Here is a 14,903-nt window from a genome sequence, read left to right on the forward strand (position 1 = left end):
CAGACTTGAATTACTTAACCTAACCTGAGAATAAATAATAAGGCTAAAGGTTAAAGCCTACACACAGCGAAACTTAAGTTATGGGAGGGGCTATTCAGCCACAGTCACAGATGTGTGTCTATATAAAGAGCGATGCTTCTGAAGCCGAAAGTCATTAAGGTGCCAACAACAAAGTGACACAATGAAGCTACTTTCAAGAATACTGATAGTGACCTGTTTGTCTGTTGCTTTAACAAGTAAGTAAAGATTATTTCAATAGTATTTATATTTATTGTGTGTTTTATTAATTGGATGCAGCATTCTTTATATCGTACTTGGAATTGTGTTTACCAGTTTTATATTTAGTGGAGAGGCGTTTAACTGCATTGAAAAGAACAATCAGGAAAGTCGAAATAATATTGTTAACTTAATAGTTGCTGGAGGGTATTCTTTTGCCTTTGCTGGACAGTTAAACCTTCCCTACTACAATTCCTAAACCTTACGGGTAGATTAATCTGCATGGCAATGTCCTAATCTCCTTGACCCCTTTATATTCATTAAAAGTACGTCTTGAAATTTCCCAAGATTAGCTAATCAGATCAAATAGGAAATAATGTTTCCTATGAGTCAAAAATACAAAATGTCCCAGAAGCATTAATGTAATAAGTCTTTTATACCTATAATGTAATGGTTTTGATTGGCACAGCACCAGCTGTTTGGTTTCAATCATTCACAATTCTAGTATTGCATTTAGATTTTTGAGTTACGCTATTATCAGAGAGCAAATGTCCTTTATGCAGTAAAACCAAAAGTGTGGTCACATGTACAGCTGACCATCACATGCACAGGATTTGGGGTCCCACTGCGGAGACTGTGCTACATATTTTATCTGGTCACATGCCCCGACTCTTATTCTCTCAACCAATTGTAGACTTTACAGTTTGTAAGTCAGTCAGTCATTTACAGTTTAAGATCTTCCAAAGGCTTTTTCTCTCAAAACATTTTCAGTTTCCACCAAATAATCTCATTGCAGTTTCCCAACTTTTCATTTCTGCATAAGGACAAGTTGACAGAAGAAGCAACTCGAAAACCAGATTCAATCAATATCAGACATGGAATACAAAACAGTTCCCAGTGTGGAAAGATGGAGACCCACTCAACAAAAACAGCTGGACAGGTAATACAATTCAGTCAAGAAATATATTTTCTACATAATTAAATCACACTTAAATCAACATGTTAAAAAAATGGTTTCATTAGTGTTCTGTAGCTCAAGTTGTAGAGCATGTTGCTAGCAAAGTCATGGGTTTGATTTGCATGAATTGATAATGAATGCAATGCATACTTTTTTTCAACCCAGAAAATTGGGTTCTTCTTTTTGACCCACATTTTGGGTTAAATACCTGACCCAAATGTTAGGTTTAAGAAACCCAACATATTAGTTAACTATAACCCAACTTCTGGGTCAAACAACCCTGGAATTGGTTCAAAAGATTAGCCCTATAACCCAGAAAAGGGTTACTCTTTAAAAAAAATTTGACCCAACACAAATAACCCAGAAAATGGGTTGAAGAAATAACCCAGGAGTTTTTAGTGCGCAGTATTATCAACAGCTATTGCGTTTCTCAGCCGCCAAGTTCCTCCTCCGTTCCCTTATCAGTCAGATTTGGCATTCTGATTCCCCCTGAATCCGACTAAAATTCGCTAATCATGTTGTACATTAATGAATGAATGATATCTGAAATACATGTTGGTTCTGTTTACCCTAAGGGGGTTATTGCTGCGTTCCCTGCTGTTATGCTAGGCGGCAGGGATGCGCAGGGAGTTCTTACCCAGAACAGAACCATTCCGCCAATCCAAACTGTATGCTAACTGTCAATCGTGTTTGACGAAATAAAGGTTCTTTATTGGCATCTTTGGTTCCATGAAGAACCTTTAAAGGAGTAGTTCACTTTTGAAAAAACTTTTGCTGATAATTTACTCACCCCCATGTCATCCAAGATGTCCATGTCTTTCTTTCTTCAGTCGAAAAGAAATTAAGGTTTTTGATGAAAACATTCCAGCATTTTTCTCCATATAATGGACTTCAATGGGAACCAAATGGTTCAAGGTCCAAAAGACAGTTTCAGTGCAAACTGCAAACTGTTCAAAGGGCTTTAAACGATTCCAGACGATGAATAAGGGTCTTATCAAGTGAAACGATCGCTCAATTAAAAAAATAAATAACAAAGTTTAAGTTTTATAAGCTCAAATGCTCGCCTGAGAAGTGAACTACTCCTTTAACATCCATGGAACCTTTCCATTCCACAAAAGGTTCTTTAATAGTGCAAATCAGTTCTTCAGTTTATTAAAATAGCAACTCTTCACACTAAAATTGTTCTTCTATGGCATCTCTGTAATCCCCCCCTTTGTCAAATGCATGAATGTACATTTCTACAGGTGGACAATTGAAGTTTGAAGTGGGAAATGATGCACCCACCTTGACCGGTGCCAAAATCACCTTCACCATTGACATTGTGTTCCCTCACAACCAGAAGGTCCAACCAAATGGACAAGTTGTTTGGGCAAAAAACGGCACTATCAACGGTATATTTCTATAATCTTTATCTCCTAATTACAAAGATGAAAATGTATTCTGTACCGCCAGTACTATGATCAACAAAGGTTTAGTTGTATTATTAATAATGCACAAATATGTGAACTTTCTAATTTAGGCACTCAGTTCCATGAAGGAGAGCCTGTCTATCCTGAGGAGAACTCTGTGGATGCATGGAACGCTATGTTCCCCAATGCTCCTCTCCTTTCCAAACAGGGGGACAAGCAACCTCCCTATGTGTTTGTATGGAAAACCTGCGGTAAGGAATGAAGCACTTACTTTACTGTAATGTGCAGTTATCTCACTTACCAGACAATCCGCTATTGTGTTTGACAGGTAAATACTGGCAAGTGTGCGATGGCCCTTCCTCGTCGCTGACCATCGGCACTGATGATGTTCGTCTTGGCTCTTATATGATGGATGTTGTCATCTATCACTACAGGCAAAAAGATAAATTCATCCCTATTGGATATGCATCCACACAGTTTAGTGTTACAGGTAGGCAGAATGTCGATCTTTTGTTTAGTTTGGTTTTCAGATGTAACGAAACTATTTTATCCCTGTGTTTCCAGACCAGATTCCCTTTGCGGTTTCGCTGACTCAGGTAAATGACAAAGATGAAGGCGATCGGAAATTTATCCAGAACAGAGCTGTGGCCTTCAGCATCACCCTTCACGACCCCAGCCAGTACCTGAGCAAATCTGACGTGACTTTTAACTGGAATTTCGGGGATGGCAGTGGCACTGTAATCTCCCGGGAACTCACCGTCACGCACACTTACATGGCATCTGGTGCCTTCAAGCCTCAAGTTGTCGTACAAGCTGCTATTCCGGATTCATCTTGTGCAACTCCACCAAACCTTCCGACTGAGGCTCTACCCACTTCCAACACCCTCACCTCTGAGAGCATCATTGTCCCAATTGAACACATCACTACAGGTGCACAGCATTGTTCTATGTAGTGTGTGTGCACAGGTTTGGCTATACTTGTGAGGGCCAAATATCGTCACTTTTATAGTGAAATATAATGACAAACCACTAGTGAGGACATTTTACTGGTCCTCAATTGAAAAGACACATATTGAACACATATTTTTATTTAAATCTAGTGTTTTGCACATGTTTCTGTGAGGGTAATGTTTCGAGTTAGGCAATAGAAGATCATTAACCTGACATAAAATCAATGGAAGTCTATGCAATGTATACTAATATAATATAGTGAAATATGTATATATTTTGTGTGTGAAGAGATCCTAAAATACTATATGCAGATAGATAGATAGATAGATAGATAGATAGATAGATAGATAGATAGATAGATAGATAGATAGATAGATAGATAGATAGATAGATAGATAGATAGATAGATAGATAGATAGATAGATAGATAGATAGATAGATAGATAGATAGATAGATAGATAGATAGATTCGTCAGCATTCGGTTAGCCTATTTCAAACTGTTTCAGAAGCTCGGACTGTCAAAGCAGATTTAGTTCACAACTGTATACCTAAAAATAAATTTAATTTACAATAAGTATTACTAAAAGATAGTGATTTACTTTTCATGGAATCAGTAGAACACTCAAGCTCTGGGGATCACGCCTTTTCGCTAATAAATAGTTTCCTGTGATTGTGAACAACTAAAACCGGTTCCTCGAAAAGAATCGATTTCAGGAGATTCGTGTGTGTGTTCATATGAATCGAACTCAGCTTCGTAGCGGTTCGATTTCTTTATTTCGAAATAACGAGGAACGAAACGATTTATGTAGTAGAGTAACAAGTAAAACAAAAAGGTAAGATTTAAGAAAAAATCTCAGTAGCTACAAAATAATATCCTTATAAAGTTTGTTTGCTACTGACCACTACTGTTTAGCTAGTCTGTGTGAAATACCACAAAACATGCTAATGCTAATAACGTTACTGGTCAGAGTAAAACTCAAAACCTCGGCTCGTATGCCTATTTATTTACTTTATAAATTTCTGAACAGATCATGCTTTCAGTCAGCCTTCTTCTCCCATTCTGAAATCCACAATGAAAACCATTCCACCTGCACCTACAAATGAAGTTCCAACAAGATCCAGCCTCGGGAAGGTCTTTAACCTCAGATCTGGATCTAAGATGTCCGAAACATTGAACACTGCGTCAAAGACAACACTGAAGAGAACTAGTGAGTTGAAGTTTTCTTATTTATTTTTACATTCAGACTCAGAGATATTTTGAATTATAGCTAGTTAATTAAATTAATATAATTATGAAAATATATATAAATTTACGAGTTTCCAAAACATCAGCTGCTGACATGGAGGTGAATTTGGAGGAAGACACAACTGACTGTGTGATTTACCGTTATGGATCCTTCGCAACAGATATTGAGATTATCGGTGAGAATCTTTATTTGACCACTTGTACTTTATTCTTATGCATTATAGACCTTCATTGAAGAATAATGTGTATGTTTGTATCCTCAGAGGGCATTGAGAGTGTGCAGATTGTCCAGGTGGCTGTAGCTAATGGTTTCCTGCTAACAGAGATGGAGCAGAATGCTGTTGACTTCACTGTTTCCTGCCAGGGAAGGTGAGGTCTGGCAAAGCATGAAGTTGGAGCCACAAAATATAGCATGATGGAGAATTCATGACCTTGCCTGCTCTTTTTAGCCTCCCCACTGAAGTGTGCACTGTAGTGTCGGATGCAGACTGCCATATGCCAGTTACGACCATCTGCAATGCTGTGAGCCCCTCGTCAGACTGCCAACTCATCCTTCGACACTTCTTCAACAACTCTGGGATCTTCTGTATCAATGTGTCTATGACGAATGATGTCAGTCTGGCTGTCACAAATGCCAGGATTAATATTAACATAGGTGAGTTGAAATGTAATGCATGGTGCACCAGAATGAGAACAGTTCTTCAAAAGGCTCATAGAGTTATTGTGCTATTGAATCATCTTGCATGTCTTTATCTCGGTGCCAAATTTAGCAGGTTCTAGGTTGACATCTGCAGGTGTCGCTGCCCTGTTTTTGGGCATCCTGACCGTTGCATCAGCTTTGGGTGCAGTGGCTTTTGCATATAAGTGAGTCATTTTAACGCACTGATTTATTTAGCTGGCATGAATCATTCATAAATTATCATTAATTATTCAAACTGTTCCTTTTGGTTTCTTAAAGATTAATCAGTAATCAAACTGGTGTGAACATTAACTGGTAGGAAAACAATAACTGGCCTTATTTTTCCACTTTTCTAGACGTCTTAAAGGGTATCAAAGGCTGATTGAGGTCCCTGCATGCCAATCCAACAACACTGGCGTGAGCTCTGTACCAGCACTCTTCTGGAACATGATGAACCAGCAAAAGGTGGATCAGAAAAAAGGAGTAGTGTGAATTTTACTTTAAAACCAATGAAAATTGACCTGAAAAAGAAACGTTACGTTAGCACTATTTTGAAGTGTAAAAGCATCAACCTTTTTTACCATTTCATTTTTTTAATCTTTAATGTTTAAATTTGGATTTTTATACACATATTTGACCCCAAATCATTTTCTATAAAAACTCATTTTTTAATTCCAGCATTTGTATTAAATTTTGTACTTTAAACTTGAAGAGGAAACAACAAAGCATATTTGAACCCTATCCATGCATTTTTTTTACGCAATTGATTAAAATATCACAAAAGCTGCCATTACTTTCTGGCCTCATTATCTTCGACATTGGTGTCTACAATCAATTTAATTAAGGGTTTTCACTATAAGACCTTTTGATACCATGACCTGCTTTCCTTCTTTCATGCAAGCATGCCACTGTTGTAACTCATTTGCACCTCCCTAAAAACCTAGTAGGCCTTAATACCGACTGCTGAGTGACTAGTAATCTACTTTTCCCTCATCTGAAGTTGTTGGAAGGCCAAACAAGGTTAGTAAGCAGATTACTTGCCTTGAATGTCCAGAATGTCTTAAAACCAAAAGCCTATGTTAACCTAAAAAAAACAACATTTTTTAAAGCATTGCACATAGACAGATTTTTAATCACCATCAATTTATTCAGTCAAAATTTGGCAAGCAAATTCCACAAATAAAAGTCATACTGGCCATATAAATAAAACAACTGATCAAGAATGTGTCTCTAACATTTAGGAGTAGACTTTACACTTGATACCTCATGTATATCGTTTGTAAATTTACGGTCTACTGTTTTCAATCTTAGACATTTAGTGACCATTTTAATACTCCTCGCCCTCTTCCTCTCCTTCACCCTCTATGGAGTCGACACCGACCTCCTCGTAATCTTTCTCCAGGGCAGCCATGTCCTCTCTGGCCTCTGAGAACTCGCCCTCCTCCATACCCTCACCCACATACCAGTGCACAAAGGCGCGCTTGGCGTACATCAGATCGAACTTATGATCCAGACGAGCCCAGGCCTCAGCAATAGCTGTTGTGTTGCTCAGCATGCACACGGCCCTCTGCACTTTAGCCAGATCACCTCCTGGAACCACAGTGGGAGGCTGGTAGTTGATGCCAACCTTGAAACCAGTGGGACACCAGTCCACAAACTGGATGGTGCGCTTGGTCTTGATGGTGGCGATTGCAGCGTTCACATCTTTGGGCACAACATCACCACGGTACAGCAGGCAGCAAGCCATGTACTTGCCGTGACGTGGGTCACATTTCACCATCTGATTGGCCGGCTCGAAGCAAGCATTAGTGATCTCAGACACAGAGAGCTGCTCATGGTAAGCCTTCTCTGCGGAGATCACTGGGGCGTAGGTGGCCAGAGGGAAGTGGATACGAGGATAAGGCACCAAGTTGGTCTGGAACTCGGTGAGATCGACATTGAGGGCACCATCAAACCTGAGCGAGGCTGTGATGGAGGACACGATTTGACTGATCAGCCTGTTGAGGTTAGTGTAAGAAGGACGCTCAATGTCGAGGTTTCTGCGGCAGATATCGTAAATGGCCTCATTGTCTACCATGAAGGCACAGTCAGAGTGCTCTAAGGTGGTGTGGGTGGTCAGGATGGAGTTGTAGGGCTCTACCACAGCGGTGGAGACCTGAGGAGCAGGGTAGATGGAGAACTCAAGCTTGGACTTCTTGCCATAGTCCACAGACAGACGCTCCATCAACAAAGAGGTGAAGCCAGAACCGGTTCCACCACCAAAGCTGTGGAACACCAGGAAACCCTGGAGGCCTGTGCACTGGTCAGCCTGAGAAGAAAACCTGTTGGTCAGTAACCAAACATAATATATAATTCATTTTATGTTTGTTTATATACAACTACCTACCAGTTTGCGAATCCTGTCCAGCACCAGGTCAATGATTTCTTTTCCAATAGTGTAGTGACCACGAGCGTAGTTGTTAGCAGCATCTTCCTTTCCTGTGATGAGCTGCTCAGGGTGGAACAGCTGACGGTATGTCCCAGAGCGCACCTCATCTGGACAGATAGGTCATGAGTAAATGTTTAGTAAACTGAGTACTCTGGCACACACCATATCACAGATAAAATGAAGTCTTATCCTCTTACCAATGACAGTGGGCTCAAGGTCTACAAACACAGCCCTGGGGACGTGCTTTCCAGCTCCAGTCTCACTGAAGAAGGTGTTGAAAGAGTCATCGCCTCCACCGATGGTCTTGTCACTGGGCATCTGTCCATCCGGCTGGATGCCATGCTCAAGACAATAGAGTTCCCAGCAGGCATTACCAATCTGGACTCCAGCTTGACCAACGTGGATGGAAATGCACTCACGCTGTAGAAGGGAATGGGGAAATCATGTTTTATAGTTTTTATAGTTAACAAAAAGTCACAAATCTTTTTATAAGGTCACTGGCTCTCAAGACATTGGCTCAAAGGCTTACTTTAGCTCATTCTGCTGTCATTTGAATGTGTTCAATGTTTTAGGTGACAATTGACATGATCTGACTGACATTGCATCAGAAACACACCACCATAAATGTGCTGTAAAAGCCCGCTCAAACAATATTTATCTTAAGGACAGACATACAACAAGTAAACTGGTACAGTAAAGACTTAGTAGGTTACCCATAAGGAAGAACAAAGAAAGCAGTCAGTCTTTATTCAAAGGGAATGAGGCAGCAGAATGGGAACAAGGCAGATGCCCCACCCACACAGAAAAGGCTTGCCAGACCGTGTCGAACTAGCCATTAAAAGAGAACAATAAAAATGTTGATAGAAATCTACCTTTTCCCATTTATCGGTCATCTCAATGGTCTACAAAAGAGTCTGGATTTCAATTTTGGGAGAATTAGTTATAGTAGGTTTTTAGATGCAGAAACTGAATGGCATTTTCTCAAGGGCTGTGTCCTCTATTTGAAGGGAATTCAGGATATTCTTTGGTTAATATGTATTTTTTTCTTGAATATTTTTATTTGGTCAATGCTAATCTTGAATATTTGGTTGAATCGTTGAATTTCCCTTAAGACAAGCATGATAAAAACTAAGGCAGTTCCCAGAAATTCAATAAAAAACAATATCAGCAAAATAATAAAATACTTGAACATATTTAATGTAAAATTTCAATGGAGAAAATAACAGCTGTGGAATAGAACAGGAATAGAAATCCAGTCATCTGCTGCACAGGCCCGACATGAGCTTCTGCAGACAGCTGCAGTCCCCACCCAGTTTATTCATGCAGATGGAGGAGGGGTGGATGCAAATTTCAAGAAAATTATATGTTAATATCTGACGGGGGGAAATCAATCTATTGTGCATTTTTGTTAAGACATCATTTAAGTCACATTTCTTAATTAAAATACATGGTGATTATACAGCAATTGCAAAAGGAATATATTCGATTATTATATCGTATATAATATATAATGATTGAGACAGATAACACACAGTTTTGACAATCATATTCAAAGCATAGGCTACGTCAAAAAAAAAATCATCATGACAGATATATTTGGAGATGCACCCTCAAAACAGGTGTACTACTAGCTTAAATATGGTTTGTAACAAAAAGGGTTTGTGCATCATGCAAATTTGATAAAGTTTTTTATAACGGCAATCAACGCGTAATTTCGATCATATTCTGAAGGCACCGTTATGAATGAATGGATTGATGAATGGGTGAATTTTAATCGGGATGGCGATTGCAAAGGCATTTTCTAAACTTAATGTATGTACGCTTAATACAATTTTAACTGTAGCATTATTTACATTACAGCACTTAAGATTATTTGTAAAAAAAAAAAAAAAATCTTTGCGGGCGTCACGTCGACGGAATGTCGCGAGCTTTTCCTCCATTTTAAGGAAAGGGCGCGCGCTGAATGACAAAGAAAAGCCGCTCGAGCCGCTTTGAAGAAAACCAGATGAGCATTAAATGACAAGCGCGTTTGGGACGAAAACCTTTGCAGCGACAATGTTTAAAAGGTAAAGAAAAATAAGTATACTCACCATTGTTCTGGGGGGGATGGAGCGCTGAGGAGAATAACAGAAGGCAGGCAATTTCTTCTTTGGTGGAGTATAATAGCTACTGTGAGTATACTGTTCAAGATTGAGTCAGTCAGTTGAGGATGAGGGAGTGGGAGGAGTTGAATGAGCATGATGACGGAACGAGGAAGAGAGATTAACATGGAGCAAGTGTTTTGTCCAGACTAGGCTCTGGTTTTGTCCAATATAAACCAGATATTGCTTTACCGACTAGTGCATTTATCGTTTTGATATTCATACAGGAATATGAACCTAACATCATTTAGCCTTGTAGACCTACACGTCCTTTCACTCAAGCAATCAAAGCACAAGACTACTCCCAGATAGCAACAAAGTCTGGGCCGAGTCTGGCTTATATTCGGCACTTCTGGCTTAATTCTGGCACTGTTTTTTTCACACTCTTGTGTCAAACAATACTAGGCTAAGCTCTGGCTGGAGTCTGGCTAACCAAAAGAAACAAATCAAATTGTATCTGTTTGGCTAAGCTTTGGCTTGAGTTCGGTCTGCCAGAATAAGGACATTTTTGGCTGAGATCTGGTTGGGTTTTGGTTGGCTGAGCAAATAACAGACCTCATGAAAGTGCTGTACTGTAAAATAGCCGTGTAAGATGTGGTGTTAAATTGGTTCATATTTTAGACATAATTATAATGCAACCTCATAAATAGGGTTAATTTTGTTAAAAATAATAAAATGAAATAAGTTTGTTATAGACCTAGTTAAAAATACATATAGATATGTATGCAAATAGTTCTCTTTTACACAGGCAGGTTTTAAGGAAAGAAGCCTTGATTATTCTATTGGCAAGATTATTTTAATGGGGGGGGGGGGGGGTTAAGGAGGTGATAATGTGCAGATTGCAGAATGGAAAAAAAAAGATGTTTGCAAAATGACTGAAGACAAATGGTTCAGTCTGCAGCATAGACAAAAGATTGAATGGAACTGAAAGAGTAGGCTACTTTGTGGTTATCCAAATGGTAATCAATATGCCACACACACACACACACACACACACACACAAAAATTCACTTTTTGGGGAATTTATTAGGTAGCCTACAGATGTACTACAAAAACCCATGGTTAAACTATGATTTTTTGAAGCAAAAACCACCCATGCTTTGAGTTTTCACAATTCCTCAATAAAAAAATTATATAATCTCCATAAAATAGCCTATACATAGCCTATTGTAAGTATTTGGAGAATAAACATTTATGTTCTCCACGTAAACCATTGAAATCGGTTAAATAAAACGTGGTTCTGTTTTTAAAAATCTCCGGGAAACTTGCGTGTTTTTAGAGCAGTGTGAGCAAACCACGCGGCAGTCGATGCGACGTCTGTGGCTGCTGATACAATCTGGTTTGCAATGCATCATGGAAATTGTAGTTGATTTACATGTACAGTGTTAAATCCGCTTTGCAAAAAGACTACTTTTCCCAGAATGCACCCAGTGACACCATCCCGCCTACCAGAGGATCCGGAAGTTGCGTAGCAGCTATTCAGCAACTCAACGCAGTCGCGGTGAAATTCAAATAACTAAGTTAGTTGTTCTAACTTCGACATTCACGCTGTGTTGGTTTTATCTTTTGAAGTTTTAATAGCTACATGATCAAGGTAAGTTTATAGTTTTTCACTATCTTAACACGTGGATTTTAATCTATAGCGCATTACTAGATACGATTTTTGGGGGGTTTGTGTGGTTGGATTTTATTTGTTTTTATGTTGGAGAGGAAATAGAATTGATGTTTGAATTCTGTTTTTCATTGAAAATTAACATAGTGAAGAACATCGGAAGCTGCTTCTTGCTGAACAACAGCTGATCTTTCTGAGGCCACCAAAACGGAAAATAAAGTAAGATTGACTATTTTTTAACGTTAATTCATTAACATAGACCTTTCTTACAGGTCCTTATATATTTGTGCAGTTTAACACATTATAATGCACATTTCTTTTTGAATTGCAAAAAGGGAATTTGTCACTGAATAGTCTTTACATGACCATACCACACTTTCTTAATCAAATTTAGTAATCATTAAAAAAATGTACCTTTCCTAAAGATGAAACAGGCGACTAATGGATGAAAATGACCCCGATGAGGAGGCTACTGCAGCCATGGCAAGTAGAGAAGTTCACAAGACCTCACAGAACATCGCAGGCAACAGGATTTAACTTTACAGTCTCACAGACAGGCAATACAGTCACCATGGCATCATGAAACACCCAGACCACAGAGAAAAAGCCTCTCAAGTGATGACCGATTAATAAGATGTAAGATTTCATTTAGTACTTTTAATAAGATGTAAGATTTCATTTCGTATTTTTCATCATATATTCACTGTTAGTGTAAGGATACTATAGCATGTGTCATAGCAGTGGTGGTGTGGCATGCATGACACATTTACACTTTTGCTTTACTGTTTGTATGAATTTAATGTATTGCTTGGTTTCTGTTGCTTTTTAGTACGGTGGCTGAGAGGTCTCAACATTCTGCAACAGAAGAAAATGGATGCAAACAGAAAAAAAACCCTGTAAAATAAGAACATCTTTATCACATGTGCTAAAACACAACCAAATACATAAATGCTCTCCAAATGTCCGGCCAACAAATATCTACTCGACAATGGTGTTCATTGTTTTATTTTTATTATTATTTATTGTTTGCATTGTATTTGCAGCATGTGTGTTGTGAAACTGATGTCTTGACTTGCTGGTGTTTTTCTTGTTTGCATGTTTTCTTCTGTTGCAGGACTTTGAGATCTCTCGGCCAACATATTTTTGTTAATTTTTGTATCTCATTATTTAAGAATGCCACATACACATTTTTGTTACATTTTAATTTATTGCGGTCTTTTTATTATTCTTGTAATGTGAATTATAGTTATATTTTGTTTTGTCTTACTCTAGTATTGGCTTGTATTTTGTTGTTTATCCTTTTATCTGGCTGAGATTGTCTTCCCTTCTCAATAAAATATTGTTCTTTGCATTTCTGTAGTGTCATTTTTTTTATTATACCTTGTTTTACACAGGAATAATTTCTGGTTCAGTTTTGGGGACTCTGGTATAATATTGGCCCAGTTATGGCTGTTTTCTGCAGCTTCTGGATAAGATGTGGCTGAGTTCTGGCCTAAAGGTGGTGGCAGTTTGGCTTTTGTCTGGCTGACATATGGGGAGTACGGCGTTGTTTTGGCCCAGTTCTGGGTAATATCTGGGTACACTGCAAAGCTCTGGGCGAGTTTTGGTTTGCTCACGGCTTTGATCTGGTTGACTTACGGCAAACAGCACTTGGGCCAACCTTGGCCCGTAATTCCATGCGGTATGTGGGCCAAAATCTCAGCCGAAATTAAGCCAGATCCGGCCCAAGGCCAATTTGCTATCTGGGCTGTGACATACCATCGTTTTACCATCAAAACAAAACAGAATGATAATCGTTTTAATAATCAGTGAATTTGATAGAAGACAATATGATTCATGTTTCAAAACGTCCTTAGATCTTTGGAATGAAAAATATCAGGACATTTTTATACATTTACCTATTCAATGTGTTATTAATAAACCTGTGATAAATGAAGATATGAAGGGTGTTTGTAGCCATTCTAGATATCCTATTTATTATAGGCTTTTTTAAAATCTATTATAGGCTACTGTAAAGCCCAGAGTCAGACAAATGCCATTACTACTGTATTGCAAATCATAGCTTGTGATTTCTGGGGGCACTGTAGCGTTTATATATCATATGTATTGCTCTATCATATTTGATCTTTAAATTCACAGTGAATATTTAGAGCTGCTCCTGCAGGGCTCAACCAGTCAAGAGTAGTAGGTGACTTTCTTAGTCTTTTGTAGATTAACATTGAGTACAAACACAACCGGTTTATTATAGGCTGCTGTCACTTTAAGAGCATTTTACATATGCATTATCTTTTTAACTGTTTATGTTCACTTACGACATAACATAACCGACTATGTTTCACATGGATACTTCTCTATTCAGGCATTTTGAAATAATATTGTGTGATTTTTTTTGTCCATTCAAGCGCTGAGAGGCAGCTTTCTGGGATCCGGATCCGTCTTGAAAATGTCATGTGATTACTGTACCATCTTGTTGTAATAATCAAGGGCACCACTCGTTATACATAAGTCATAATAGTTCATGTGTTTACTTGCACATGTGATTTAGTTTTAGTTCAAATGACATGCTAAAAATGTCATTTGTCATAAAATGACATGTGCTAAAAGAGCGATCAGCAATCAAAATCATGCAACAGAAGGCTCTCTCTCTCTGGTTGTGGTAGTTGCGTAGCTGTCAATGGAGGGACAGAAATTAAATTAAGTTAAATATAAAAAAAATCTTCATTTGTGTTCCGAAGATGAACGAAAGGCTTGTGGGTTTGGAACAACAGTGTGAGATGGCTTACAGCAGGGATCATGTTCGTAGAGTCTTACAAGCAACAGCTACTGTTTGAGAAAATACTGCATCATGTTGATACCAATTAAATATTATTTCTGACTAATACTGAATAAAATAATAATTTAATAGTTTAAGAGGCCAGCACAAAACATCAAAGACCATACAATCAGCAACCCATATTGGATTTGTTATTGTCAGCAGGGACATAATAAACTAATTTTATATTACCTGACTGTATTTGTTTTGTAAAGTGTTGAGTTTGTGAACGCTACACGTAGAAACAGTCAGACAGATGCTATCAGACTCTGCCTAGTGTTGCATGGTACCATGAACCCTCTCACTGTCCTGTTTGCAGTCTCTCCTCCCTCTGTGTCCTAGATTTTGTCGAAATGATGTCATCGTATTTGTCACGTGGGCTGTCAATGTCAATGAGCTGTTCACATCTGCTGGGTTTCTGAAAAACTGGAAGCCTTTTTGTGCCTGTTT

General features: G+C 38.5%; 2 protein-coding genes and 1 long non-coding RNA gene across 4 annotated transcripts; 2 read left to right on the forward strand and 1 right to left on the reverse strand.

The window, feature by feature from the left end:
• The first annotated feature begins 131 nt into the window (after window positions 1-131).
• Window positions 132-6,362, forward strand: pmelb (premelanosome protein b). Of its 2 annotated transcripts, none has more exons than XM_039652393.2 (12): window positions 132-236; window positions 1,040-1,156; window positions 2,419-2,565; window positions 2,694-2,834; window positions 2,912-3,073; window positions 3,148-3,513; window positions 4,564-4,743; window positions 4,868-4,957; window positions 5,045-5,150; window positions 5,231-5,436; window positions 5,555-5,645; window positions 5,817-6,362. In XM_039652393.2, the coding sequence occupies exons 1-12, from the start codon at window positions 182-184 to the stop codon at window positions 5,950-5,952; spliced, it is 1,797 nt and encodes a 598-aa protein (XP_039508327.2). In that variant the 5' UTR covers window positions 132-181; the 3' UTR covers window positions 5,953-6,362. The 2 variants fall into 2 exon arrangements, with proteins under 2 accessions (XP_039508327.2, XP_039508326.2); XM_039652392.2 differs by having other exon boundaries at window positions 5,552-5,645; window positions 5,817-6,361.
• A 224-nt stretch (window positions 6,363-6,586) lies between these two features.
• On the reverse strand, window positions 6,587-10,119 carry LOC120463360 (tubulin alpha chain). Its single transcript, XM_039652397.2, has 4 exons — window positions 9,979-10,119; window positions 8,086-8,308; window positions 7,847-7,995; window positions 6,587-7,768 (listed from the first exon to the last, which is right to left on the reverse strand). The coding sequence occupies exons 1-4, from the start codon at window positions 9,979-9,981 to the stop codon at window positions 6,788-6,790; spliced, it is 1,356 nt and encodes a 451-aa protein (XP_039508331.1). The 5' UTR covers window positions 9,982-10,119; the 3' UTR covers window positions 6,587-6,787.
• A 922-nt stretch (window positions 10,120-11,041) lies between these two features.
• LOC148970661 (uncharacterized) lies at window positions 11,042-12,980 on the forward strand. The gene is made up of 4 exons (XR_016148131.1): window positions 11,042-11,623; window positions 11,789-11,860; window positions 12,067-12,277; window positions 12,471-12,980. It is a non-coding gene; the product is annotated as an uncharacterized LOC148970661 (long non-coding RNA).
• The last annotated feature ends 1,923 nt before the right edge of the window (window positions 12,981-14,903 follow it).

The sequence above is a fragment of the Pimephales promelas genome, chromosome 20, assembly GCF_988280905.1.
Source record: "Pimephales promelas chromosome 20, fPimPro1.hap1.1, whole genome shotgun sequence".
Classification (NCBI taxonomy): Eukaryota; Metazoa; Chordata; class Actinopteri; order Cypriniformes; family Leuciscidae; genus Pimephales; species Pimephales promelas.